The sequence below is a fragment of the Pseudoliparis swirei genome, chromosome 1, assembly GCF_029220125.1.
Source record: "Pseudoliparis swirei isolate HS2019 ecotype Mariana Trench chromosome 1, NWPU_hadal_v1, whole genome shotgun sequence".
Taxonomy (NCBI): domain Eukaryota; kingdom Metazoa; phylum Chordata; class Actinopteri; order Perciformes; family Liparidae; genus Pseudoliparis; species Pseudoliparis swirei.
In genome coordinates, this window is record NC_079388.1 from 11,984,178 (window position 1) to 12,011,379 (window position 27,202).

General features: G+C 44.3%; 2 protein-coding genes across 6 annotated transcripts in view; one reads left to right on the forward strand and one right to left on the reverse strand.

Annotated features, from left to right (window-relative positions):
- Positions 1 to 1,623: 1,623 nt before the first annotated feature.
- pdk4 (pyruvate dehydrogenase kinase, isozyme 4) lies at positions 1,624 to 15,226 on the reverse strand. Of its 2 annotated transcripts, XM_056414746.1 has the most exons (11): positions 14,878 to 15,219; positions 14,364 to 14,505; positions 12,879 to 12,950; positions 11,393 to 11,577; positions 10,909 to 10,998; positions 10,715 to 10,792; positions 3,587 to 3,663; positions 3,394 to 3,492; positions 2,991 to 3,104; positions 2,534 to 2,647; positions 1,624 to 2,210 (listed from the first exon to the last, which is right to left on the reverse strand). In XM_056414746.1, the coding sequence occupies exons 1-11, from the start codon at positions 14,993 to 14,995 to the stop codon at positions 2,067 to 2,069; spliced, it is 1,233 nt and encodes a 410-aa protein (XP_056270721.1). In that variant the 5' UTR covers positions 14,996 to 15,219; the 3' UTR covers positions 1,624 to 2,066. The 2 variants fall into 2 exon arrangements, with proteins under 2 accessions (XP_056270721.1, XP_056270726.1); XM_056414751.1 differs by lacking the exons at positions 1,624 to 2,210; positions 2,534 to 2,647; positions 2,991 to 3,104; ... (1 more) ...; positions 3,587 to 3,663; positions 10,715 to 10,792 and having other exon boundaries at positions 11,367 to 11,577; positions 14,878 to 15,226.
- Positions 15,227 to 18,931: 3,705 nt separating this feature from the next.
- Positions 18,932 to 27,202, forward strand: part of LOC130197144 (cytoplasmic dynein 1 intermediate chain 1) — a 48,066-nt gene continuing 39,795 nt past the window's right edge. The window contains exons 1-9 of one of the 4 annotated variants that reach the window (XM_056419665.1): positions 18,932 to 19,118; positions 19,209 to 19,265; positions 20,198 to 20,323; positions 20,572 to 20,686; positions 21,561 to 21,651; positions 22,540 to 22,566; positions 22,688 to 22,729; positions 24,167 to 24,226; positions 24,509 to 24,624. In XM_056419665.1, the coding sequence (XP_056275640.1) occupies positions 20,204 to 20,323; positions 20,572 to 20,686; positions 21,561 to 21,651; positions 22,540 to 22,566; positions 22,688 to 22,729; positions 24,167 to 24,226; positions 24,509 to 24,624 (571 nt within the window). In that variant the 5' untranslated portion in view covers positions 18,932 to 19,118; positions 19,209 to 19,265; positions 20,198 to 20,203. Of the gene's footprint in view, positions 19,266 to 20,197; positions 20,324 to 20,571; positions 20,687 to 21,560; positions 21,652 to 22,539; positions 22,567 to 22,687; positions 22,730 to 24,166; positions 24,227 to 24,508; positions 24,625 to 27,202 lie in introns of all 4 variants that reach the window. The other 3 variants (XR_008832390.1, XM_056419673.1, XM_056419681.1) reach the window with 3 other exon arrangements.

A 27,202-nucleotide genomic window follows, 5' to 3' on the forward strand; every position in this document is an offset into this window, starting at 1 on the left:
TAGACCGGTAAAGGTCAGGCAGAGAGGGAGGCTAGATTCCTAAACCATGCATTATAGTGACGGGAAGGGAAATTGGCTTTTAACCGAACTTGAATTCTTGACATTGCAGTGATGTAATTTTCTTTCCTCTTATCTTTGAGAGAGAACTTGCGTGATGCTGTGTTTGTATTGCTGCAATGCCGATCCTCCCTGAATGAACTGTAGAACAGAATTCAGAGAGATAAGAGGAGAATAGCCTTAAAACCAGAGTCGATTGTGTCACGTGGGGACACTCATGGAGGACAGTGTGCTCTCAAACTCCTCTTGGCAGCTGGCCACGGTAAAAGCCACTGGACTGTGTCCGCGATGGTGAATGACAAACAGAGCAAAGTTTCCTAAAACACGCTGTGGGGAGAGAAGAGGGGGCACGGTGAGCACAGGGCTCACGGCGCCGTGCACTCAAACAGCTGAATTTATAATGACGTATTGAAGAGAGATTTTTATTTTCTACATTCACTGGTCATTGGACTGCGGCCACATGGCCATGGAGAGAGACGTTCACACGGTATCAAATGCAACCTGCCTGTTGGTGCAGAGACAGTATATAAATCATGAAAATCTAAAAGGTAGTGAGTTTATATTTTAATCAACAAGATCTCAAGGCAGTTCTAAATGCTACAAATGTGGTGAAGAAATAATTGAGAAGTACAGTGTATGTTTGAAAGTATGGCCGCTAAAGGAGGCGCATGGATTATGTGAAATAGTGAGATAAAGAAAACACAATATCTGTTAGATTAATACAGCTTGCATAGCATTGTCTGAGCATGTCTGAGACGGTCATACTGTATGTGTCAGCAACTCTTAACTCTGTGTGTGTGTGTGTGTGTGTGTGTGTGTGTGTGTGTGTGTGTGTGTGTGTGTGTGTGTGTGTGTGTGTGTGTGTGTGTGTGTGTGTGTGTGTGTGTGTGTGTGTGTGTAGGTGTGTGTGTGTGTCATCCCAGAAAGCTCAAATACAGTCTGCTGTAGTTCAACATTTCCCACAGGCCTACACAGCCTCTAAAGCCATTTAAATGTGCAACGCATGCATCATTACAAAACACTTGATATTATCAAATGACAGTTACTCTTTGAAAACACTGAAAACCTTTTTGGAAAAGGTACAAAAAATGTGTATTTAAATTCTGTTGCAACAAGGGACAATACTTCTTGTATAGGTAAAGGGTAATTTGGCAGTTTTACAGTTAAAATATAATTATTCACAGTTCAACCATACGTATTACCTTAAAATATGTTGCAATACTATGTTTTAGCAATTACGCTTCTCCAGAAAGGCACATTCTCATTTTGCCACGTGGAACTCAAACATCCATCAATCATGGTAACATCACATATAGAAGAAGCTAAAAGATGGAAGTGGAACAATTGATTATACATTGATGGAATTTTACACCACACAATCAGTGCAAATTCTTCTTCTAGTTTCTGAAATACTGTATTTGTACTAGAACTGAAGAACAATGAAATCAAGAAGTTGTCCGACAAAGTAGAAAAGTTGAATGTTTTCACTTTCTGTTGAACTCAAAGTACCTGACTGAATTTGTTTGAGGCCATCATAAAGATTTAATCTAATGCACACAAAAAAAGAAAACTTTACCCGGGAATTTAATTAAACAGAGAATTTGGCAGTCTTACGGTTCTAAAATTATATGTTTTGAAAGAAAAAATTGACACAAACACAAACGGCATGCTTACTTAGGAAGTATAGCTAGGTTATTAGAACTGAAAGGTGAGTATGGCAAAATAAGATTTATATTCTATTACCGTCAGCAGCCTGTAATCATCTTACAACATAATTATATTAAAATGCCTTGGGGCTGGTAGTGGTAGTTCAGTTCAGCTATTTCGGTGCATTTCTCTGATTCTTGACACCAACGATCCACATTCACCCAAATCCAGGTCCAGGAGTATGCTGAAAGCCTCTGTGCCTTCATCCGCTACAGTCCATTTCTTCCACGAGGGACCTTTTCCTTTCAATTCAATGATCCTTTAATTTAAACTATAAAAATGTCCTTGACTTCCGTCCACCATCACAGAATCCTCTTGGTATTGCCCAGTTTCTTTGGGTCCCTGCTGGGCATGCACCAGTCGTCAGCCTCTATGCTCGTCTGGTAATGCCGCAAGGCGGACTTGTTGAAAACAGGAAGTCTCTCCACGGACTCTGAGGACAAGGCCTGTGATACAGAGCAGAAGGCGAGTTAGTAGTCTGCATCCTTATCGCACGTCTGCATGAATGAGAGTCAGAGCCATGACGTCTCTCAGTGCTAGATTTACTGGTTTAAGTAGAGACGGCAAAGGTCTCCTGACATGGAACATCTGGTGATTTATAACTCACACCATCACACACATTAGTTGTGCATTGCTTGTTTTACATAGTTACTTTACATCTGCCACCACTCAGTCACTGCAGGCGGTGGAGTTGACAGTACATGTATATTTAAACTCTCCACCAACTTGGCTTTGAAGGTGATTTTTTTGGAGGTAGTGGAGTTCCCACCTTTAAGTATATGACAGCGGAGGTGCCGTAACCCTCCATAGAGTAGAGCTGCAGGTCTCCCTGGAAGTACTTGGCATACAGACGGGAGATGGGCAGGCCATAGCCAAAACCAGCCTGATGGAAGAATCACAGGGTCACAGGATCAATACAGATGAGCCGATCTGGGCCAGTTGCCACAATATTACAGTTACAACAGCGTGGATAATGTGGAGGGCTTGTGTTGTAAACAAGTATACAGTGTACCTAATGGTTCAAGTTTACTATTGACTGCAATCCTTTTTGTAATAAGCTCATTTGCAACATGCTCAGTTGTGTGAGTCTCTGATTAGAACCGGAAGATTTACCACCTGGTTCACTTTTAATCCTAGTTAAAAGAAAACCCGAGTTTGGAGTCTTGGAGCACTCTGTGTCCTGACTAAGACACTCATCCACACTGAAGACAGAGGGGGTGCCTCACCAGAGGGGCGTTGCGAGCGTTGTCTTCGTGGACTGGACTCGGAGCCGTGGAGTACATGTAGCTGAACAGACGCTCAATCTTCCTCAGCGGGACTCCGCCTCCTCTGTCAGACATCTCAAAAATAAAGGGGAGGTATGTTAGATTGACACGGGTCTTCTTTTTGTTCTGGCAGCGGCGAATTTGTCAGCTCTTCATCATTTTCCATTTGAATGGAATCTAAACAGGGTTGTGCTGTTTTATTTGTATCCTAACACGGTCCACAGAGACATGTATACAGATGTGTACAGTGAAGGTAACACAAGTGAATGGCACAACAACACTTGTTTGGTCGTATAATCTTAACTCTGGTTGACCCCTGTGATCGTACAGATTTCAGGACTAACGTCTGTCTTAACTAATCTACCTTGATAGTGAGATCTTCAGTTCCCAGTGAGACTCGCACTTTGATGGGGGGCAACGTTGGGCTCATCTCGTGGGTCTCTATTGTAGCTCTCATGGCGTTCTGACAGAGAAAATCAGAGAGGATGACGACGTGTGAGTGGGCAGACGATGAGGAACAACATACGTCTGGTTCCCAGGCGGGTTTGGTACTGTACCTTGAAAAGCTCAAACAGCATATGGTAGAGATGGGACGGCACGTAGACAATGTGGAGGGGCTGGTCAGGGTTTTTGGCTGTGAACAAAATATATAGTACTGATCATATGAGGGGAAAAGTGGCACTGTCAACTATGACCAATCTAAAACTCAGACATCCTGACTGCACGCTAGCGGGTGAATGCAGACATTTGGGATATTTGCCTGCTTCAAAAAACATATTAACAAATGATATAACATATAACTCTGATATAAGACAAGACAGACCGTTTCAACATCAGTGGAAAAAAAAAAGATTATATGAATGATATTATATCTGTTATGTAGGACAAGGTGTAAATATCCCTTTCTGCATACTCGAGACTCCGTGGGCTGGTCGAATGATTGATGGCATCCTATGGGTTATCAAGTGGGCGCCCTCCTTCTTCGATGTTTCGCTGATTGACCCACGACATCTCCAGAGGGTTCAGCAGTGAGATCCGGCGTCCCGGGCTCACTCCCTAGATGTCATCAGGGTTTTTCCTGGGTCAAAATGGGTCTTCGGTGCTCCCAAAAAAGCTCTGCGGTGATGCGCGCACACGGGTGAGCACACTCTCTCTCACCCCCCCCCCTTAGGCGCTCAGGATTTGTCATAGGCGCTCGGGAAAACGGCTTAGGCGCGCGCCCAAATTTTCTCTATGCAGGAAAAACCCTGGTCATCACTCATCCGACAGCCCAGGTGGAGTCCTTCCTCTTAATCCACAGCCACTGACTTCCCTTTTCAGCAGCCCTGGAAAGGTCTTTGACTGCTTGCCTGTGGGCCTTCCCCCGCACTCCCATCTCTCGAAGAAGCCTGGATGTTGAGGTGGCTACAAATCCTCTGCAGCCTACTTCAACTGGACAGACCCTAGCTTTCCAGCCTCGTTGATGTGCATCTGCTGCAAGGTCCGCATACCTTATCTTCTTGCTCCAGTAGACCTCCTCCACCGCACTCTCCCAGGGCACCGTGAGCTCGATGATATAAACTTGCTTGAGTGAGGCCGACCAAAGCACAAGGTCTGGTCGCAGATTTGTTAATGCTATTTCTGCTGGAAAGCGGAGCTTCTGGCCTAGGTCTGCCAGCATCTTCCAGTCCCGTGCCCCACTTAGCTGTCCAGTTTCTGGTCTTGAAGTGGTGAGAGTGGCCTGGCCCCCGCCCTCCCGGACAAATGTTGTTGCCGGCCTACGAGATGGTGGAGGAAGGGCATTGACACTCATCCGTCGACTCTCCAGCACTGCCGCAAGACATTGTAGCACCTGGTTGTGCCGCCAGGTGTACCGGCCTTGAGTGAGGCCGGTCTTGCAGCCCACCAGGATGTGCTTTAGTGTAGCTGGAGTTGGGCAGAGGGAGCATGTGGGGTCTTCTCCGTACCACTGGCTAAGATTCTTGGGAGACGGCAGTACATCATAAGTGGCCCTGATGGTGAAGCTAGCCTTAAATGCCTCCATCTCCCACAGCTCCTGCCAGGAGATCTTCCTCTTCTCCACTCCCTCCCAATTCATCCACTGCCCCTGCCTTGCCTGTGACACAGCTTTTGCACACCTTGCTGCCTCCTCTTGCTGACGTACCTCCTGGACCACCAGCTTGCGTCTCTGGAACGGAGTAGCCTTGCTCCAGGCCGGTGTACTGGCTTCGGCTCCAAGACCACTCCTTCCGTGCTGCACTCGGCCCACGATGTCCCTGTGCTTGAGTGCTGCCTTTGCCTGCTTGGTTGCTTCCAGTGGGGTCCACTTCCTCCCAGTAGTCAGGATGGGTGCAGCTTGGGCTACAAATGGATCACTCGAATCCAATAGCATCATTTCCAGTCTAACTTTGGCACATTTATACTCCTCTGCCAGACTGGAAATGGGCAGTTCTAATACTCCTTTGCCATAGAGCCCTATACTGCAGAGGCACCTGGGAAGCCCAAGCCACTTCCTTGCATATGTGCTGATCAGCCTCCAGCTTTTCCACTTTCGAGATCGGGACTTCGTACATGGTAAGTGGCCATAAGAGGCGTGGAAGGAGCCCGAACTGCATACACCAGAGCTTCAACTTGCCAGGTAGTGCGGTTCTGTCGATGTTCCCCAGTCCGCTAGCTACATCCTTCCTGAGCTGATCTACTTGCTCTTTGTCCTTAAGGGAGGCATCATACCATCGGCCAAGGCTCTTCACAGGCTTCTCAGAGACAGTTGGAATAGGCTCATCGCCAATGAGAAAGCGTTGGTCTGACAGCTTCCCCTTGACGATGGAGATGCTTCTGGACTTGCTTGGCTTGATCTTCATCCGAGCCAGCTCGATGTTATCTTGCAGCTTTCTCAGCAGCCGTACAGTGCAAGCCTTGGTTGTAGTGAGGGTGGTAAGGTCGTCCATGTAAGATAGATAGATAGATAGATATAGATAGATAGATATATACTTTATTAATCCCCAAGGGGAAATTTGTCGTGACAGTAGCAGCAACACACAAGAATAAAAAACAAAACACAAAATATAAGAAACAGGGATGAAAGATATAGAAGTATACAAGTAAAATACAAAACAAAATATATATGTAAATATACAACACACATGCATACACAACACACAACAACACTGACAAATCAAATACAAAAATATTAAATATAGACAGAGTGCAAAAAGCAAAGTGTGTGTATGAGTGCAGAGCAAATGAAATGAAATGTGTGTATGTGTGTAGTGCAAACAAATGAGATGTGTGAAGTGCAGATCAACATAGTGTAAGTATTCAGTTATTGCACTAGGATCTGGCAAGAGGTGATCTGTTGTAGAGCCTCATAGCCGTCGGCAGGAATGTTCTCCTGTATCTGTCCTTGTGGCAGCGGAGCGTGAGGAGAGGTCTGGAGAAAGTCCTCCTCTGTCCCTGTAGGAGGTGGTGGAGAGGGTGGTCCGGGTTGTCCAATATGGACACAAGTTTCTTCAACGTCCTCCTCTCCACCACCTGTTCCAGGTGCTCCAGCTGGCAGCCGATGATGGAGCCAGCCTTCCTCACCAGTTTGTTGAGACGGCTGGTGTCACCGGCCGATGCTGCTCCCCAGCAGACAATGGCAAAGTGCAGCACACTGGCGACAACCGACTGGTAGAATAACTCCAGCATCTTGCTGCACACGTTGAAGGATCGAAGCTTTCTCAGGAAAAGAGTCGACTCATCCCTTCTTGTACACAGCGTTGATGTTGGCCTTCCAGTTCAGTCGGCTGTCGATGGAGACGCCCAGGTACTTGTACTCCTCCACCATGTCCACGTCCACTCCCAGGACACTCAGAGGTGGAGGAGCTGTCGCCTTCCTCCTGAAGTCCACCACCATCTCTCTGGTCTTGGCCACGTTCAGCCGCAGGTGGTTCTCATCGGCCCACTTTACAGAGTCACTCACCACTGCCCTGTACTCCTCCTCCCGTCCATCCCTAATACACCCGACCACTGCAGAATCATCAGAGTACTTCTGCAGATGGCATGACTGTGTTGTACTGGAAGTCACTGGTGTACAGGGTGAAGAGGAAGGGAGACAGAACAGTTCCCTGTGGGGCTCCAACATCACTGACCACCGTTCCAGACAGCACACGCCCCATTCTGACAAACTGTGGTCTGCCTGTGAGGTAGTCAGTGATCCAGGAGATGGTGGACGCGTCCACACCGACCACCGCAGCTTCTCACTCAGCAGCAGTGGCTGGATGGTGTTAAATGCACTGGAGAAGTCAAAGAAAGTGACTCTCACAGAGACACCGGTTCCATCCAGGTGCGACTGAGCTCGTTGCAGCAGGTAGATGATGGCGTCGTCCACTCCCACATGAGGCTGGTAAGCACATTGCAGAGGGTCCAGCGACGATTTCACCTGCGGCGGAGGTGGGCCAAGACCAGCCTCTCCAGCACCTTCATCACATGGGAGGTGAGGGCAGCGGTCGGTAGTCATTGAGGCCAGATGGTGTTGACTTCTTTGGGACAGGGACCAGGCATGACGCCTTCCACAGCACGGGACTTCCCCAGCCTCAGGCTGAGGTTGAAGAGGCGCTGCAGGACACCAGACAGCTGGGTGGCGCAGGTCTTTAGGACCCTGGGGCTGATGCCATCAGGACCTTCAGCTCTGCGCTGGAGTAGTTTCTCCAGCTGTCTTCTCACCTGGTCAGTCGTCACAGAGAGAGGGGAGGTGGAGGAGCCCATTGTTATTGAGGGCTCGGTGGATGTGCAGCTCAGCAGGGGGACAGAGGGGAGGTGTTGGGGAGTGGTGATGTGTGGAGGAGAAGGGGGAGGGCTGTGAACTGAACCTATTGAAAAACAGTTCAGCTCGTTGGCCCTCTCCAGGAGCCCCCTGGCTGTCTACCTCCCACCTTGAAGCCAGTTATCTGCTTCATTCCAGTCCACACCTCCTTTGTGTTGTTCAGCTGGAGTTTGGCCTCCAGCTTCCTCCTGTAGGAGTCCTTGCCTCCCTGAGCTTCACCTTTAGGTTGCGCTGGGCTCTCCTCAGCTCATCCCTGTCTCCAGACCTGAAAGCAGCTTTCTTCTTGTTAAGAAGCGCCTTCAGGTCCCTGGTGATCCAGGGCTTGTTGTTGGGGAAGCAGCGCACAGTCCGTGATGGGATGGTGGTGTGTTCACAGAACTTGATGTATTCCGTGATGCAGTCGGTCATACTGTTGATGTCCTCCCCGTGCGGTCCACACAACACATCCCAGTCCGTTGACTCGAAGCAGTCCTGTAGAGCGTCGTTAGCCACCAGAGACCACCTCCTCACAGTCCTGGTGGTCACCGGCAGCCTCTTCACCAGAGGAACATACCTGGGTGTCAGCCGGACCAGGTCATGATCAGACCTGCCGAGGGGGGGAAGGGCAGTGGCACTGTATGCGTCCTTAGTATTAGCATACAGCAAGTCCAAAGTTTTATTGTTCCTTGTTGGGCAGTCTATGGGGCAGTCTTATAAGCTGTCCTCCAACCACCCACCGAGATGCTCGAATTATCATCTCCATGGCCATTGTGAAGGCTAGCGGGGAGATGGTGCAGCCGGCCATAATTCCCACTTCTAGATGCTGCCATGCTGTGGTGTACTCTGCTGTTGACAAGCACACCTGCACGTCCTGGAAGTAGGCCTTGACAAGGCCTGTTAGGGCTACAGGGACCCTGAAGAAGTCGAAGGCGGTCCAAAGGAGGTTGTGAGGAACTGAGCCAAAGGCGTTGGCGAGATCCAGGAACACCACGTGAAGATCTGTTCCCTCCCTCTTGGCAACTTTGATCTGATGCCAGATGATACTCGCATGTTCCAGACAACCGGAGAAGCCAGAGATGCCTGCTTTCTGGATTGATGTGTCAATCAGATGGTTTCTATGCAGGTATCCTGCCAGCCTGTGAGCAACCACACTGAAGAATATCTTCCCCTCAACGTTCAGGAGGCTGATCTGGCGGAATTGGCCAATTTCTGAAGAGTCCTTTTCCTTTGGGATAAGGATTCCTCCAGCTCTCTGCCAGGATGTTGGTATCTCCTTCTTTTGCCAGACCACCCTCATGAGCTTCCAGAGGAATCGCAGGGCATCTGGTGCATTTTTGTAGAGCCTGTATGGAACTCTGTTAGGACCTGGGGCTGAAGCAGCCCTTGCTCTATGCACCGTTTTCTCAACTTCGCTCCATCTGGGTGGGCTGATGTCTAGCTGGTGCTCTGGCTGATTGATTGGTGGCATGTCAGATGGGAGAATAACCTCTTCGTGGCGTTTGGCATCTGTGCAGGACTTTTCCAGATGTTTTTCCAGGTCTGCCCTTGACACTGAGAGGCTTCCACTCTTCTCCGCTGTAAAGAGACTCTTCACGAATTTGAAGGGGTCTTTGTAGAAGCGTGATCTTGTCTGTTCCTTCCTTCTGCGCTTCTTTACCAGATTTTCCGCTCTTCTCAGTGTCCCAAGTCTACTCCGGATTTCCTCCTGCAAGACGTTGATGCCCTCCTTTTCCTCCTCTGTGGCTTTCCTCCACTGCTTCTTCAGCTGCCTTCTCTCTCTGACTAGGCGATCTATTTCCTTCTGCCTCCTGGACTTAGTGGGGATTGTCGGTTCAGATCTCTTTCTTTCAACTGCTCCAAACCTTTCCGATCCATAGCTGTATATAAGATCTCCCATTTTCTCCAGCTTCTTCCTGGTGGTGCCTCTGAGTTTCTCTAAGATGTTGCAGAGGTCAATGTTGACCTCCATCCACAGTGCCTTTTCACAGGATTTTGGCCACTTGATCAGTGGCCTTCGCCCCTGGATCTTCTTTTCCACTGCAGGTCTTGCTGGGCTGGGTTCAGGTTGGTTTCCTGTGCAAGGTTCGTCTTCTTCTGGGACAGGGATGTTGATGTCCTGCAGACTGTGGTTTTGGCCCTGCTGCTGAACTTCAGTCGACTGACTCGACCTGCTTCTCAGAAAGTAGCTGTCGATGCGAGATCCCTGTTGACCCTTCTTTAGACACCCTTTCTTGCCCTGATGTATTTTTAGGCCTCTAGTGGAAGTAACCTTTGCCCAGCCACATATGCAGCTCTGAAGCTTGTGTCCTGCTGTCACTGTTGCAGTCTCGGGTATGCTGATCATCAAATTCGTAGTCTGTTCCGTTCCTATGTCAATAACCGGGTTATCTGCCGATGAGTCATCTTCCGCCCCCGCTCTCGCTGACTCAGGGGGTATTTTCTCCATATAATTTTTCGTAGCCATTGGTGGGTGGGACTCATACACAGTTCGTGCTGGGTCCCGCTACCATGGGTAGCTAGCCCGTGGCAGCCCCGTTAGGGTCTATTCCCTCCTGCCAGCTGTCTTTCCATGCTGTCACAAGGTCTTTCCCTAGTTGCCAGCTGCTCTTTCACAGCAGTCACTGGTTCTCCAGATGATCAGATCTGTTATGTAGGACAAGGTGTAAATATCCCTTTCTGCATACTCGAGACTCCGTGGGCTGGTCGAATGTATATATAATATCATTAATATAACTTATATATATATATGTATACTGGAAGGTTGAGTTCAACTTCAAGAGCACACCAGTGAAACTATCCTCTCCCACAGACCGCTACAGCAGAATCTATCAAGGTGAAACAACGACGATACAAGAGTACTTTCAATAAATGGAGCAGATCCAAAAAAAACAACTGCAACTTGTGGTTGTTTTGTAACACTTACAATTGACTTCTGTAATCTCCACGTCAGGTGAGGTCAGGTAATATTGCTCACAAAGCATCTGTGAAGCCTCATAGGCATCTAGAAAGTGAAACAAAGCAATAGATAAGGCAATAGATAAGATATCTAAAGTGTGTGTGTGTGTGTGTGTGTGTGTGTAGACAGCCGTATTGGTGCTGAGGGAAGTCATTGATTACCTTTTATTACCTCCACAACGTCACAGCTGGGGTCGATGCTGCCAATATGTTTAGGATGGGCTGGGTTCACACTGCCATCAAAGATTAGTGCTACAGGGCAAAATGCAATAAATGTGTGTGACTAAAAGTATACACAAACAATGTCCTTGGATGTTGTACATTTGTGAATATCAAGTCAAATATGAAGCATATATCCAGTTTGAGTGACATCGCCACTCACACTCGTGTATCATTCAGCGGAATAAAACTACTAACAAGCTATTAAGGTAGGTTGGGTGTCTTTTCTACAGCTTTAAAGTTTAAATCTTAAAGAGGAGATCAGAAATAATCACATTAAAAAAGGACAAAATGTGCTGCGACATTTTTAAACCGCAAGCTTTTCAACATGATCAGCACTTTATTGAGTTTACTTGAATGACATGAGCTTTGAGTGTGAGCAACTGTGTTGATTAACTCACAGTCGATGACAGAGTGCTATACTGACTGTGCTGGTTCATGAGCATGCGTATGGAGATGCGGCTCATGTAGAAGCGGTCCAGGAAGTACTGGACGTTCTGGTTGGTGACGGGGTCCACGCCAAAGGCGTCCTTGTACTCCACCACACCCTGTGCCATGGTGGGCACCACGTTGTTGTGCCGATTACGGACGTTCACCAGAGTCTGCGTAAAGCTGAGGGCAAAGACACGACGGTCACTTGAGTATGTGAGGGTTAACACACAAAAAATAACAACACAACCTTCCTACAGGCATGTAGAAGCGGAGCTACTTCCAACAAACAGATACACTACTGTAAACAGTGCTAAATATAACGTGTTAATAACTTTATCATGAATTTAAAAGGAAGCCCATACAAAAGCATTCAAATTTGTTCTTACAGATTAAATCTGATAAGAAGTCTACACCCAGGATGCAAATATTGAATTATGTGGTGAGCAAACTCGATGAATTTGTAAGTTTAGCTCCAGACCTTCCTTGTGTTAGTTGTTCTCATCCTGTCTGTATGTTTCACTAACTATCATATCATTCTAGATCCGGCTTCCCATCTCGTCAGTCCAACTCCCTTCACCTGTTCCCTCGCCTGCCTCTGGTCACGCCCACCTCGTCAATCCCTCATTCCCTTCACCTGGTCCTCATGCCCGTCTCACCTGTTGCCCATTCCCTCGTTAGTCCCTGTCTACTTAGGTCCCCTCACTTGCACTTGTCCTCTGCCAGATTGTCTTGTGTTTTTCCAACCAAGCCCTCGAGCGTTCCACATTGTATTTATATATTTCTGTCTGTCTGTTCCATTCCTGACGATACTCTGCTTACAAGATCATTATTTTCATTATCTGTCTCCTGGGTCATGCTATTGGGTCCACCCTAATCCCCCTTGACAGAATTGCTCCAGATTAAACAAATGATTGCTGTTGCTGAACTTTATGAAGAGTTCCTCTTATATTTGGAACACGGTGGATCTTTGCAAAGCAGTGGCGAATAAATTGACATGTAATGTAATAATGTAATGTAAATTGAATGAAACCGTAAGTAATCATGAGTCTGACAGTGGCCTTAAGGAGCTGCATGATGAGCTCTGAGGATATGAGTCTGATCTTTACTTTGCAACATGACGTAAAGAATTGGTATTTCACAGGTAAATACTGAATTTATGGTTTGGTGTTGGAACACAGAACGTTACTAACTGGATCGGTAACGGCAACTAGACAGGGATATTAATAATCTCTGTTTGACATTCATATAGCGGCGACCAATTTTTTTGTAATGTATATATTCGGTAGATTAATGTTTGTCCACCTGAGCAGAGAACAACGTTGCTCTTCCTCTGTGCTGTAATCTGCTTTTCTGGGCTTGCAAGCCGTTTGGCGCATAGAGCCTGTGAGCGTACACCACTGCTCTGGATTTTGAATTGAAGGCCTTGAAGGTTTACAGAAGCAATATATATATGCATTAGAAAGCATCTGTAAAGTACTTACTTTGTCAGGACATCCTTATCATCCCGATCCTTCTCTAAGAAATCTACAATCTCCAACAAACTCTGGGAATACCTGGTGGACACAAAATAATGGATTTTTACAAAAGAAAACACTGAAACACACTAGTTAATTTACTGTACATCGAAATGATGATGAGGCTACATTAATGATAAAGCATTACAAACTAAATAGCAAGCAGTGAACTTCTGTTGGACAAGACATGATTTAAAAAAAAGAGATTTTAACCAGTTTAAAAACGGTGTGAGAACATTATAATAACTCTGTCCTCTTAAAGTTAAAATTGCTTGTTTTATCACACATTGTTTCTGTTGGCCAGTCGATGCAGAAGACTGGGGAGTGAGCTCAGTGAGTCACGCTCTCTGAGAAACTAGGTGAGAGGTGAACAGCAATGTGTTGAGCTATAATATCTACGTGCTCCTTTTGTCCTTTAACTGACCTTCAGCTGTCACACTTTGGAGTATGACCCATCTTTCAGACGGATGAACATCTTAAAAATAGACTCGAGTCTGCTTCAACACATCGAGTCATGAACTCTCGCCTTCGTCAACAACATTGACGAGTGTCGGATCAACTTTCGCTGCCAATTTAAAGAGACGGAAAAGAAAGCCAGTTGGTCCGTGGTGCACGGCCAAATACAGACACACTGTGGCTCTTACGTAAAGGGCCGGGGCGCAGTTATTGTCGAATACTACTTTTTGACATGGTGATATCAGGAAGTAGCCACGACGTCGGGAAAACAATCTCCAAGTGAAAATGATTACAGCTATTCTTTGAACAGCTGAAAACAGATACATCTACCTTTAGCATACAGGAAGCAGCACTTAGTATAAACCAGCGTGCGCACTAACATTCACACCCGCTGATATTTACTCTAACAAATGCTGCCATGCACCAAGTGGTTTGCATATCTTCAAAATTTAAAATCGGCGCTGCATCTTTGTTATCCGACCTGTGTTAATATATTATGGTTTATTACATAAGAATAGCACACCGCCGTGAAGGCCAGTGCATTAGTCTATCTATTGACATTCATGCTCCCAGATCAATGGTGTCTAGCCAGCGGGTGCTCAGACAACAAACAGCACGGTTTAGGGACAAGGCAGTTTGATATGAGAGACATTGACAAGGTCTTGCGTAACATCTGTCAACACCAGTGTTTTCATTCAAGGAAGACAAATTGCAGGAATGGATTCATTTTGTATTTGAAGCCAAATATTCAAAGTCTGAAATTCCACCAAAAAAAGGGCTTGAATAACCCAGACACGACTGGGTCATAACGCCCACTTGCCGAAACAAGAATAATGTTATAACCTGGGAACCCTGGAAATAAATAACAACAGATGTGCAACAGGCCTCTTGTGCAACAGTTACTCTGCGCACTATTCCCAGGGTTTGGTATGACAACGGTCTTGAGGCCACAGATTACAGAGAAAGATATGATGTTTTGCAGGCAAGAGATCCCACCAGCTTATGAGGAGTTTTAGGGATGGAGTGCCGAGGAGCTTGTCGGGGAGGAAATCAATCTCCTTCATGATGTTGGCCAGTCGGACAGGAAGCTCCTGCCGCAGGAACACAAACGAGGTCTTCTCACAGGCATTGGCAGAGCCTGCGAACACATGAGGGGTAAGAGACACTGAGCAGGCATGTAACCTTTGACCCCAGAATAAAACTAAACATCAACATGTAAAGAACATCTCTGTCCAGGATGTGTTCAGTGACCGTGATCAGGCCTTGGGAGGAGGAACCTGAAGTGGCACATGAAATATAAAGATCTACATTTGTATATGTCGATTAATTTTTTGCTGAGGGAGCAGGAAAGTGAGTCCTTGACCCCCATGTGTACTCTGCGAGTCGGAACTGCAGTTGTCCTGCAATGACACGCTGTCAGGAGTTGAGCAGCTGCCATGTGAGTGTGCTCAATAATTACATAACAAGCCAACAGCGATCGACCAAACCGATGCTCCTCGAGAACACTTACCGAAGTCGATGAACTGCTTCATGGATAAGGGCGAGGGGGAGAACTTAGCGAACCTCTCCACTTGTTTTGGTATCCCTGCGACAGAGCCGCTCTTCAGCAAAAACTGAGCGAACTTCATCTTCCCTGTCCTTTCCAGACCCGTCAGTGTTTAGGGGACAAACGATTCAATCTGTTCTCCAGCTCGCTGCAGCGTCAGCTCGGCGTCGTGCGAGGACCCCTCGTTAAATAAAAGACATAGTCAGAGCTGCTGGCTACGAGCTCCCCATCATTGTTTCTCTCTCTCTCTCTGTCTATCTCTCTCTCTATCTGTCTCTCTCTGTCTCTCTCTGTCTCTCTCTCTCTGTCTCTCTCTCTCTGTCTGTCTCTCTCTCTCTGTCTCTCTCTCTCTCTCTCTCTCTCTCTCTCTCTCTCTCTCTCGCTGTCTCTCTCGCTGTCTCTCTCTCCCTGTCTCTCTCTCTCTCTCTCTCGCAACAGCAGCAGCGTCCTTGCCTCCCGTCCAGTCGGTCGTCTGCCCTTCAAACGCAACAGCGAGCGCTGCCTGTTGTTGTTGGGCGGGAAGTGGGAGGGATTGACGGGGAACTCAGCCAATGGGCGCCCAGGATTGCTCTGGTCAGGGGAGGAAGTGGAGGTTGCAGGGAAAGTCAGAGCAAGGATACATGTCTGTACAGGAGACGGTTTGGGTTTTGGTTTGGAGGGCCTTTTCTCTGAGTGATGCAGCTATCACAAAGAGAAAGGCAGTGTCATGGAAGAACAGGAACCACTGGTATTTAAATTAATGGGAGACAAGATAAGGAAAATAAAATAGACCAAGAGCAGAATGTCTCATTTACTTTTGGAGAGTTCAAAAGCAGTAACAAAAGAATATGCATAAGAGGACCATCCTTAAATGGTTTGCATATGACACAAACTTTAACCCCAATAATTGAATAATGTAAATGTCGTAAAAGCACACACCAACAAGGAAGTACATCGCTGTCTTTTTTTAATGTGGAAGAGCTGCTTATTAAGTTCGATCGTTGAGCAATTAGCACTACATTATATAATTGGGCGAGGGACTTTTTGCGCAGGAACATTCAAGTAAGAGTAGGTGCAGCATACCACAGTCATGCATGGTGGAGCATGGAGCAAGGTATTGCATGTAGTCTATTGTTATCCAACATTATGATCAATTAGATCTTCTTTCAGGTTAAACAAATAGTAGGAAGTTATTTGTCAGGTGCTGCTGGTGTGAATAATAGGCCACAATGCATCTTTCGTCGCTAAGAAAATATAAGCCGCAATACATAAAGTGGAAAAATGGGCAAGTAAATCGGGATTAAAATAACCTTTAGCAAAAACACAAGTTATTTGTTTCTCAAGACGGCATAACATCAAACCCATGTCCTTAAAATTGTACAAACAACTTCTTGAGCAAGTACAATATGAGTTTCTTTGGGTCTGATTTGACGCAAAGCTCACATGCAATGTGCATTTGAATAAAGTAAATAATGTAAAAAGGTCATCAATGTACTTTGTTACTTGCCAAGACAGGAGTAAGGAGCAAGTGGAGCATATCTGCCAAATAAATACTGGGCACTCATGAGACCTGTCTATAACTGGGTGTATGACTTAAATGTCAGCAGCAGAATCAAAAAGAAGTTGGATGAATTCCAAGTTCTGGTGCCAAACATTTGTAGTGCATATTTATAATATGAACATTGCAGGTGGAAATGGGAGAAATGACTTTGATGGTGAGGAGAGTGAAGTTAATGGGTTAATCTTCAGAGGCAATCTACACATTCTGCCAAGAGCATTAAAACAAACTGCTGGGAACATAATGAGACAAACCCCTTTGAGGTGGATTGGTGACGCAAAGGCAGAAAGCATATATTACGTCAATTACAGTACAGCCCCACAATTTCATCTTTTTTCCATTCCTCTATTCCACATTTCAAGCAAAGACCTCAACATACAGCATACATTGAAGGATAACTCAGATCAGCTTCTAATATGGCATATAGTCCAGAAGTATTTCTATCAGCCCCTTTCAGACTCTGTGTTGATATTCATATGGCTCCAACGATCCTGGTACAGGTTGTGCAGATGCCGCAGTACATATCCCAAAGAGTGCCATTGACAATATTGTTGGCTCTGCAGTGGATTGGTAGGAGAGACAGAAATAGAAAATGCCGTTATTACATCTGGCAGTTTTTCAGCACTAGAAATGCATAAGATCTGAAAGATCATCAATTAAAACTGATATTCTAAATGACACATTTCTCATAATTGTATACTATGGAGATGGCTGCTATAGGTCTGGGTGATTACCAACATGTTCTATCATGATACAAGTAATTGCATATATTGAAAACAATTAATATCATGATAAATAGTCTATAAGAAATAATTGTATTGTATACTCTTGTGTGAATTGAATACTGGACAAATGAAAAGTACTGGGTATTTTCTCATTTAGTTAAGACCTTAAGTGCAAAATGAACATAACAGTTTCATGTGAATTATAAATATACATATATGTTGTTAAAGAAACGGATTGATCTAAAAGTATGATTGTCTCCATTCATGATTTGTGGTTACATAATCTCGTGTTTCACACTCCAGTCCAGGAGATAGCGGTCATGTTGGGTTGCCAACCACCATTAAACGCTAAAGAAGAAGAACAAGCAGCAGTAGTAGAAGAAGAAGTGCTGTTACAAAGCAAAGCTTTCATTACAGCGCCACCTATCGACGATCGACCCTATCGATTTAGTCTAAAAACTAAAATACAGAAATAACAATCTTTTTTTCCATTTCCCGTTTGAAACCAAAAACATGAGAACGGAAAAGCACTTACGTTTTCTCGTTTTTGCGTCTGAATCCCAACACGGAAATTCGAAAAAAAATTAAATAAAAAACTAGCCGATTTTGGTGTTTGCAAATACTTCTTTTTTCCCTCTTTTTTAGAGAGACGCAAAGCAGGACGGGTGACCCGTGTCCATCACTTTGATTGATGATTTACGACAACATGTGGTAACCGGTCAAATAACTGCATAAGCTTCATGCAAGGAAAAAAACTGCAAATCAATATAAACAGCATATATGGTTAATGTTTATTAAATCACATGCTACTCGTTACAGGGACGTGTCAGCCGTGAACACACACTTGGGAATAGTCGACAGGCCTGTTCTTTGCAGTCAGCAGTTATGTGGGAGCCCAGACTTGAGCTCCTGTCCCAAACTAATATTGTATTTAAGTGATGTATCACTGTCACTGGAGATAACCTGTTAACCTATTCCTATTTCCTCCCAAATTACATTCCCAGATCACTAAAGTCAATTACATTTTGAGGACATGTTTTTTTCTCTTAGATTACGGTCATAGTTTCCTAAAGTTATAAACAGTCCTACTCCTGCAGGCTTCTGCTGACCGGTGTTTTTGGATGGGAAGTGTTTTTGTATATGTTTTATACAACTGCAATCCAACAGTCAACATAAAATATCAGAAAACATAAACAGCATTTCATACATCTGCATCAATAACCTAGATAATTAACAAGGTAAATAGAACTAGATGTATAGTTCAAATACTGCTATTTACTATTAGAAAGGGTAAACACTTTTAGTCTGCGTCTCCTCATACAGGCGCTCTGTGTTCACTCAAGAAACAGCACAATAAGTTGGAAACAGAAACACATTACTTTGATTAAACTATAATATTTGCCTATAATCATTCTATTGCCTTGACTTTTATGTTTCGAGGCTCGTAATTTATGGACTTTTATTTTGACAGATTGGTACTTCGGGGCACCTGCCCTTTGCGTCAAGACAAAAAAAGGATTCGTAAGAAGAAAATAATCGGTTTATCTCGTATTATCGAAAGTGCTTTTCCTTTTTTGGTATCAAACGTAGGGAAAAAAACGTGTTATTTCTGTATTTTAGTTTTTTCGACTAAACTATAAAGCAAACGACCCGGACCCGAACCTACACGGTCCAATGTGAAACGTGTGTTTGTTAGTTGTGTCTAACTTACTCCAACGCGATTCTCCCAACAGCCAGAAGATGGCGGCGTTGCAGAAGCCTCCAGACGTCGACTGTGCGCGTCAAAGGAGGTGTCATTTCCTCTCCTCCTCAACATCTTCCTACTCTTCCGAGGGATGTGTCTGCGTGCGGCGCACCTGTTTTATGTATTATCAACCGCTGAGATGCTCCGCTTTTACCAGTGCCATCAGTAGCCACACAAACAGCTTTAAGCGACCTCTACGGTGGTTCCCGAGAGGCCTCGGTTCACTGTGACTCCACGTTTGCTAGACTAGCGTTATGTGTTGATGTGTTTTTTCTCTTTCGGGGTGCAGCAGTGAGACAGCATCTTTTACCGGGTGACGCGTCATTTATCTGCACGAGTGGACAAGGTACGAGTGTAACAAGAACAGGACATCATATCATGTGTGATAAAATGGTCCGTTTAAAAAAATAAATTAGAATCACTATCTGAACTCACTAGTATTTTCGAGAGGGCCTTAAACGCACTGACGTAAGTTTAAATACGGTCTAATTTGTGATTAGCTAGCTACGTGTGCATGTTCGCCTGCTATTGTTCGTAGGTTGAGTACACATTTAATTGGGTAATTTGTGTGTTCTTTCATGGTTATACTGTACCTGTTAGTTTTTTTCCTATTAATTGTACCAAATAGCTTTAGCAGACGCTGTTAAGCCTCCTGGGTCAAGTGTCGTCTGCACATTTGATACATTTCTGGTCAGGGTCGGTGCAGACCGCTATAGATAGGTGGCCCCCCTTCATGTGATACATTCTAGTATTCTCAGTGAGACTTTTCAGGATCCAGACTACCTTCAGGTAACATGAATGCTGTCTTTTGAAACAAATATTAAATATACCAAACTTGAATTAGGGGCAATAGAGGGACTACTATTACTAATAATGGGACCAACCCCATTGTACATTTCCAATGTGCTTGAAGAGATTTGTTGAGTTATTTGGATACTCTCTTGGTAGAAGTGTGTCTAAATATAGCCTCCATACATTGAACTAATTATATTGTATTATAGGAGAAAAAGTACTTTTGTCACACCAATGTGGCCCAGTATGTCTTACTATAGACAACTATTTTGCCAATATGATGTTCGTTGTGGGTTGCTGGGCCAGCAAGGTTATGGATCTGCTGTACATGGACGTATAAGTGCCACACCCAGGAGGGGTTTCTGGATCATTGCTACGGCTCACTTAATAAACCTATACTCTTTTATACCATTGTAATACTCAAACCCGAGCATATTGTGACAGTGCCATGTGTAGCTCATTCTTGTTCGTTCCTCTCACTCAAAGGACACCATGTCGGACAAAAGTGACTTAAAAGCAGAGCTGGAGCGCAAGAAGCAGCGCCTCGCCCAAATCAGACAGGAAAAAAAGATAAAGGAGGAGGAGAGGAAGAAGAAAGAGGTAAGGAAAAAAGTGAGTAAATTCACACAACTGGCACTCATACTGTACAGCACTCTGGTGTGTATTGTTTTCTGTGTTCGATTGCTCAGGCAGTGACACTTAAAAGGCAGACGTTGTGTGTGTCCATATGCGCACATTCAATCATCCATGTGTGCAGAAGGTTGGTGTTGACATTTTTGATAAAAATGTGCATACACGTGTTTGCTTATCCTCTTAAGTCATAGCAAGTAATCTTATATTGTTCTATGTATCCTGATCAGTCAGAGAGCCAGCAGAAGAGAGAGGCCACCCCAGAGGATTCAGACTTGGACCGAAAGCGCAGGGAGACTGAGGCCCTGCTGCAGAGTATTGGCATCTCACCGGAGCCTCCACTCGGTACGTAACATTTACCCTACACAACAAATGTTTCCTTCAAGGTTCTTTCTTTTGATATTACTAGTAAACTGTCACAATAACCCAAGTAGAAGTTACCTTGATGCTTCTATAACTTCACCAAACCTCATTAATTACAGCCACACATCTCCAATGAACCCTTTAATGATTAGACTGTACTCACAAAGCAGACCTCGAGCAGACCTGAGATGCAATAAGCAACCTATCCACATGTGTAATGTGCTGACAATTATCATTCAAACTCTGCCTAGTTTGTTATTATCGTTGATGTCATGCCTATATTATTAATTCCGATCAGATCTTAAGTTCGAACAGTCTTTTATTCTAAGTTGATTTAATTATTTGATATGTGCTTTGTGGTTGGACTGTGATGAATTTGTATACTTTGATGTATCAGTTATACTACAACTCCATTTAACATCTTGAATGTATTATATCTTGTCATAGCATGTCTAAACATCGATGCTAATTCTACTCTGAAATGTGATTGAAATGTGAGAAAAACTATATTAAAAAAAATTCTTCCCTGTTCTTGTCCACGAATCGGATAGTTTAAATCCCTGGAGTGATGTTCTCTAGTGGTCCAAAGTTGTACTTTGTACACCATCAACACCTCAAAATTGAGTCACTTCTATGCCTGTTATTAGCTTGGATTATTTGTAATGCATCTTCAAAAGAAGCTGAGTACAAATATGTATTTGTGTTTGATGCCCTGACCTTCCTCTCCTTTCTTTTTTGACATTTATTTTATTTGTCCATCACTGGTTTTACTTGGTTGCAATTCATCCGAATTTCTTTTGAGCAGTCCATTCTTTGCAGCCTTTAATGGTAGATTCATGTTGTCTTCATTATTTAGTCCCGACCCCTGTGTCACCCTCCAAATCAGTGAGCACACCTAGTGAGACGGGGAGCCAGGATTCAACTGAAGGAGGAGGAGCAGCAGGCAGGTAGGCCGCTAACACACTTCATGACCAAGTTCAGTGTCAGATGGAATGTCAAAGATGTGAAATATATATCACACTTGGTGTTTTACACTTGAAAAAATACATAATGTGGTCTTAAACAGATGATAATATGGAGTTGCTTTGGGCTGTGGATATTGTTTGGCATACTGTCACTTTTGACACATATTCCGTTTCTTTTCTTGTCAATGGTTCAACAGGTTTAGGTAAGGATGGGTGTCATCAGCGGTGAGGTTGTGGTGTCCTGTTAGGATTTGAATGTGGTATCTGTCGCTTGTCACGCCATCCGGGGTTTTGGTGACCACTGTGCAGGTGGTTGCTTCTCATAACGTGTCTTGAAAAGTCAAGTTTGATGTTGAGGTCAGTCTCAGGTCATTCCTACGAAGGAGTTGTTAGCTTGGAAATACTGAAAGATGCACATTTACAGATATTATCTGTGCAAGTAGGCACCACATTGGTGAACTTTCAGAAAGCAGCGTTTAGGTGAACCAGTAAAAGTGAGACAATGTAAGCCTTTACCTTTTTGTCACTGTCATGTAAGGTGCATTCACTGTGCTTATTCATGTGTTATACACGCTCCCGTGTTTATTCATAAGCTTACACACCCGTAACACACCAGACCAGTGAAGCGACTATTTAGTTCTGCACAAGGCTGCTCCGGTGAAGAAGATAGTTGTCATCAAGCGCATCACATTTGCTTTTTCTGGCAGCTGATTGTAGACGTCAGTGTATGATTGATGCCCTCAGGGGTCATTAGTGATGTGTTGTTCTGGTATGGCCACGGGTGGAATTGGGGATACAAAGTTGTTGGAGCTCAATACAGTTCCTAGCACAAATACATTATCTTATATACAATTTTTTGTTTCTTTTTAGATTTTACAAATTGGATTTTACAAATTGGTGAGTTAGTGCTACTGCCTGGAATTAAATTGTGTTCCCCCCCCAAGTCCACCCTAGATGATGGCATGCCATTTTGAGCTTCTCCATTTGTGGCTGTGTATGTGTGTGTGTCCCTTCTTAGGTCATGTATCTCTAAAAACAAGTCCCAAGCACAGAGCTCAAGGTAAGCATTTTCACGTCAAACCCAGGAATCCCCCCTCCCCTTCCTGTCTTTAGCTGAGCTCTCCCTCATGTGGACACAGAGAGGCACTGGCAGTGTTGTAAGTGGTCTCAGCGATGTGCTCCCATCATGATCTTTAAGCTCAAAACAGCACAGTGCCACTCTATTCCTCGAGCCTCCTCTGGTGACTTCCTGTCTGCAGCCCGACTGTCGCCCGTAATATCAGCTCAAAATGATTTCGGTTTGCATGAGTTGAGCCACAGAAGTCATTTCAGCCTTCACAGAGTTGACAATCTGCTGCTTAAAGTGTCATTGCTGTTACTGCAAAACAGCCGGTCTGTCTGTGTAAAGAAATGCCTTGCCACTCTCACCTGACGCTGTGCGGCGCAAGCCGAGGGTCTGATGGGCATGTTCACTGGCCCGAAAAGGTATCATCGCAAAGTGTTGCGATGTGGGAAGCATTATTCTTTCACAGTTGGGAGATTTCATCCAAGTTAAAATGACGCGCCCACTACTCTATACTCTACTTTACTCTTCTATAGGTTGCCGTTGTTGCTTGATTTCCCTACTAACTATTCCTCCCTCCCCAAACTGAAGGAGTTTATTACTGCGGATAAACTAAGCAAATGCACTGAAAGAGCTCAACAATTTTTAATTTCCCCAATGTTGATGATAAATGACAAGTGTAGTGTCATGTATGTCAAGCAGGCTAAATCTTTATGAATGCATTTTTACACGCTGAAACTTGTCACGTGAAGATGGACAGGTTATAGATGATGTAATTTGTGCTGGAGGTGTGAGATGGAAATCATGTTGCAGGATAAACGCATGGCTTCTTGCAAACTTCATGCTTCATTTGGCACAGGTTTGCATATGAAACATCAAGGCACACAATGTCACACCAATGTGGTGAATGCCATGCAATTTGCTAAATTTGAATGTATAAAGGCTAGAGGATAAAAAAAGAAAGAATCTGCTGAGCTTTCCTGCAATTATAAGCCAGCAGGTGAAATTGTTTTCCCAATTAAAACAATGAAATCATTTTAACCTCCCCCTCTTATTGTCCATAGATATTTCAGTATTTACTTCTAGATTTCTTGCAGAACACCAATACATCTGTTACAAGAGATGAGCAGAGATCTTTAAATAAATAGAGTACATTAAAGCATAATAAAATATTATTTAATATTTATCCCTTATATCCCACGCAATGTCCACTTATCTCAAACATGTTTCCATGAACAGTGCCATCTTTGCATGGGGATCCCTGTGTTAAGCTGTTCCCTAGATAAGTGGTGTGTGGGTGAGTGTGTATGTGCATACATGTGGTACTATGTGTTAGTGCGCTGCTGACATGTGTGCCACTGTCTGTGCGTGTGTTATAACTGTCTGTTTGTAAACATGCATGTCCTCTCTTGCTCCCCCTGTTGGTGACATCAGGACGCTGCAGTGGGACACAGACCCCTCTGTGCTGCAGCTGCAGGCTGATTCTGAGCTTGGGTACATCTCCCTTCTCTTCTCTAGTTTGCTGCCTGACAAAAATGGATAGTGCAATACACCTTATTCGGCACTGCATGGCACTTTACACCCAATTGACAATCGGAATATTACATTTTAAGGGTAAACCACTCTATTGACGCGACGCTCAGAATATTGAGATAGTGGTTGCTACAGACACAAGGCTCTGCATGTTCTTCATTGCTTTGAACTTAAATTGTTCATGGGACAGATCAAGTTCATGCACAATGTAACTAACAGGAACATCTTGTGTGTGTTATCCAGGCGCAGGATGCAGAGGCTGGGAGCCTGTAAGATCACACAGGTAGACTTCCTTCCCAAGGAGGTGATGGCTTACTGCAAGGAGACACAGACGCCTCTCACCGCCAACCTGTCTGAAGGTGAGTATTTGTGTACTTGCGTGTGTGGGCATGAGGAACTTCTCTTGACACTCCATATCATCGTCGAAGATTCAAACTGTTTTAGGGTCCGTGGGGCACCAAAGTTCACAAGAAGCAACAGAAGTTCTCAGGTTGCTATGATTGTCGTCGTTGTGTGGTTGAATTTGATGCTCTTTTTTTTAGACAGTTCACAGCCTGTAAATCTGTAGTAATTTTAAGTCTGACAGACGAAAGTTACCCAAGAGGATTATTGCCTGTTTGTGTGTGTGTTGTATGCACACAAAGATGTACATTTTTGTATGTGTGTTTTATGTATTCGTTACCATTATGGATGGTTTAGTATCCTGGAAGAGAAACAGCTGGCATTCATTCCATCAGGATTTTGGTCTGGGCTAAAAATGGTACACAAGAAAAATGTGTGTATTTGTCCATGTGAGGTTATGCGTGCATACATGGAAATGTATATCTGCATATGTGTGTCTCTGCAAGTGGGCGTGCGCATGTGGGCTGAGCTGCAGTTACTAAACACATCCATATGGTGAAAATTGAGGTTAGTCCTGACACCGGATTTGGCATAACGTTGGTTGTAAATTCAAGGCATATATATTTGATTAGTTTTCTATTGGAGGAGAAGGACATTGGAGATTTGGATGGATAGCAGTTGCAGTCAAATTGAGCTTCAAGCCTTTGCTTTTATTTTAAATGCAGATATTCTATCTTCAAGTGTAGGAATGCACAAACAAATACTCCACCTACACAGACACATATAGAACATACACCTACACACTTACTCCTACACACACATACACACATGCACATACACACGCACACACACACACACACACACACACACACTCCCTATCATCTTCTCTATCTTTCCTCTTTTTGTTGTCAAGACAGCTGGCAGCCATGTGACTGTGAAGGGGTTGTACTTCCTGCTTCCTGTCATTATAATAGATGGTCTGGTGTGGATTCCACTGCCCTCCTCCACCAGCAAACCACCACGCACATACACACACGTCTGTCCTGATCAGCATCCATGGCACGCCTCAACTCCCCCCATTTCCTTTACAGACCCAGGAATAGATTCATTTATTCAACAAGTGCAAATGCACTGACTCACTTGACACACACACACACACACACCACAGAACCAAGCTTTTCACTTAAATAAAAAACCTCTGCTCTTACAAGAACTCCTGTTCCAAGAAGGCAGTTTACCTACAGAACACATACACTTACACACACACACAAAGCAAATAGGCCGTAGTTAGTCTGCATACAGAATACATACAAACAACATGTCTTTCAACTAACAAGAGCATTTTCTGGAGGTCCCTTTCTCTGTATGTGTGTATGTATGTGTGTGTGTGTGTGTGTGTGTGTGTGTGTGAGAAAACATCTGGAAGCCAGAGCAGAGCTGTGGTGGTCTGCAGGGAGGTGACCTTGGCCTGAGGAGACCCTACAACGCTTGTGTGTCTGGAGAAAGAGGAAAGGAGGCTGATGGTAGCACCTGCCTGCACTTCGGCTGTTTGTTTGTTCAGGCCAGTTCCTTTTGTTGATTACTGAGCCGAACATGCACACAGCTCAGATCTTATTCCCAGGTTGCAGCTCCATGTTATGTGCATAATTGCACACATTTATAATTTATAATTCAAACTTGTAGATGCTAATCCTCTGGATTTGTTAAAAGATGCAAAACAATTCATATTTAATAACATGCTACTGTGTCCAACTTACTGCAAAGTTGGCCACAAAGATGTGTTCAGTGTGTGTGTTTCGTACGTATACAACTGTGTCGGTCATTAGTGTGTTTGTGGCTTTATGCTAAAGCAGCCAGTCAGCTCACCTTTGAGCTCCTGGTGGTTTGTTCATGCATGTGTTTAGTCAAAGGCTCTACTCTGATGGCTTTATGCACATTGACTTGACATGGCGAGGGGAATGCTGTGTGGTTTAGTTTGGGGTATGCAAAAAGTTAATTCATGTCAATCTTTTTTGTTTATCACAGACACAAACTCTACTCTTTATATTCATAACATTTTTAAAAGTGTCTTTCTTCGAACAAAGTCTACCTTGAAATGATTTATCCCATAGCCTAATCTATGAAAAAACACCGTAATCCTCTGATCACCCTTTTCTTGTTCAGTTTGGCCACTCACACAGAACAGTTTTCAATTCTCGTATACATTCTTAGTCTCTCCCTCCCTACTTTTCCTCTCTGTCCTCAGGGTCTGATCTGGACCTGTACCTCTGTGTTACGTTAAACATATATTTTGTACAGAGAGAAAAGAGAGATTTAGTGGGGTAGAAAACCAGCTGGTTGTGTTGGAAGAATGAAGGAAAGAGTAAATCAGTTGTCTTAATAATGGTGGCGTGTCTCAGGCTGTATAAATCTCTTTGGAAGGACTTATAGTTGTTTACATATCTGTTTTTGAACCTCTGTGTACGTGTCTGATAGTAGTACGTTGTGTTTAAGGATCATTTAAAAGTGATCACTTTGATCACTGACCTGCCAAACGAACAAGAAAAGTTCCCAAAAAGACACTGAACCCCGAGTTGCTCCCCGGGCGCTTCACAG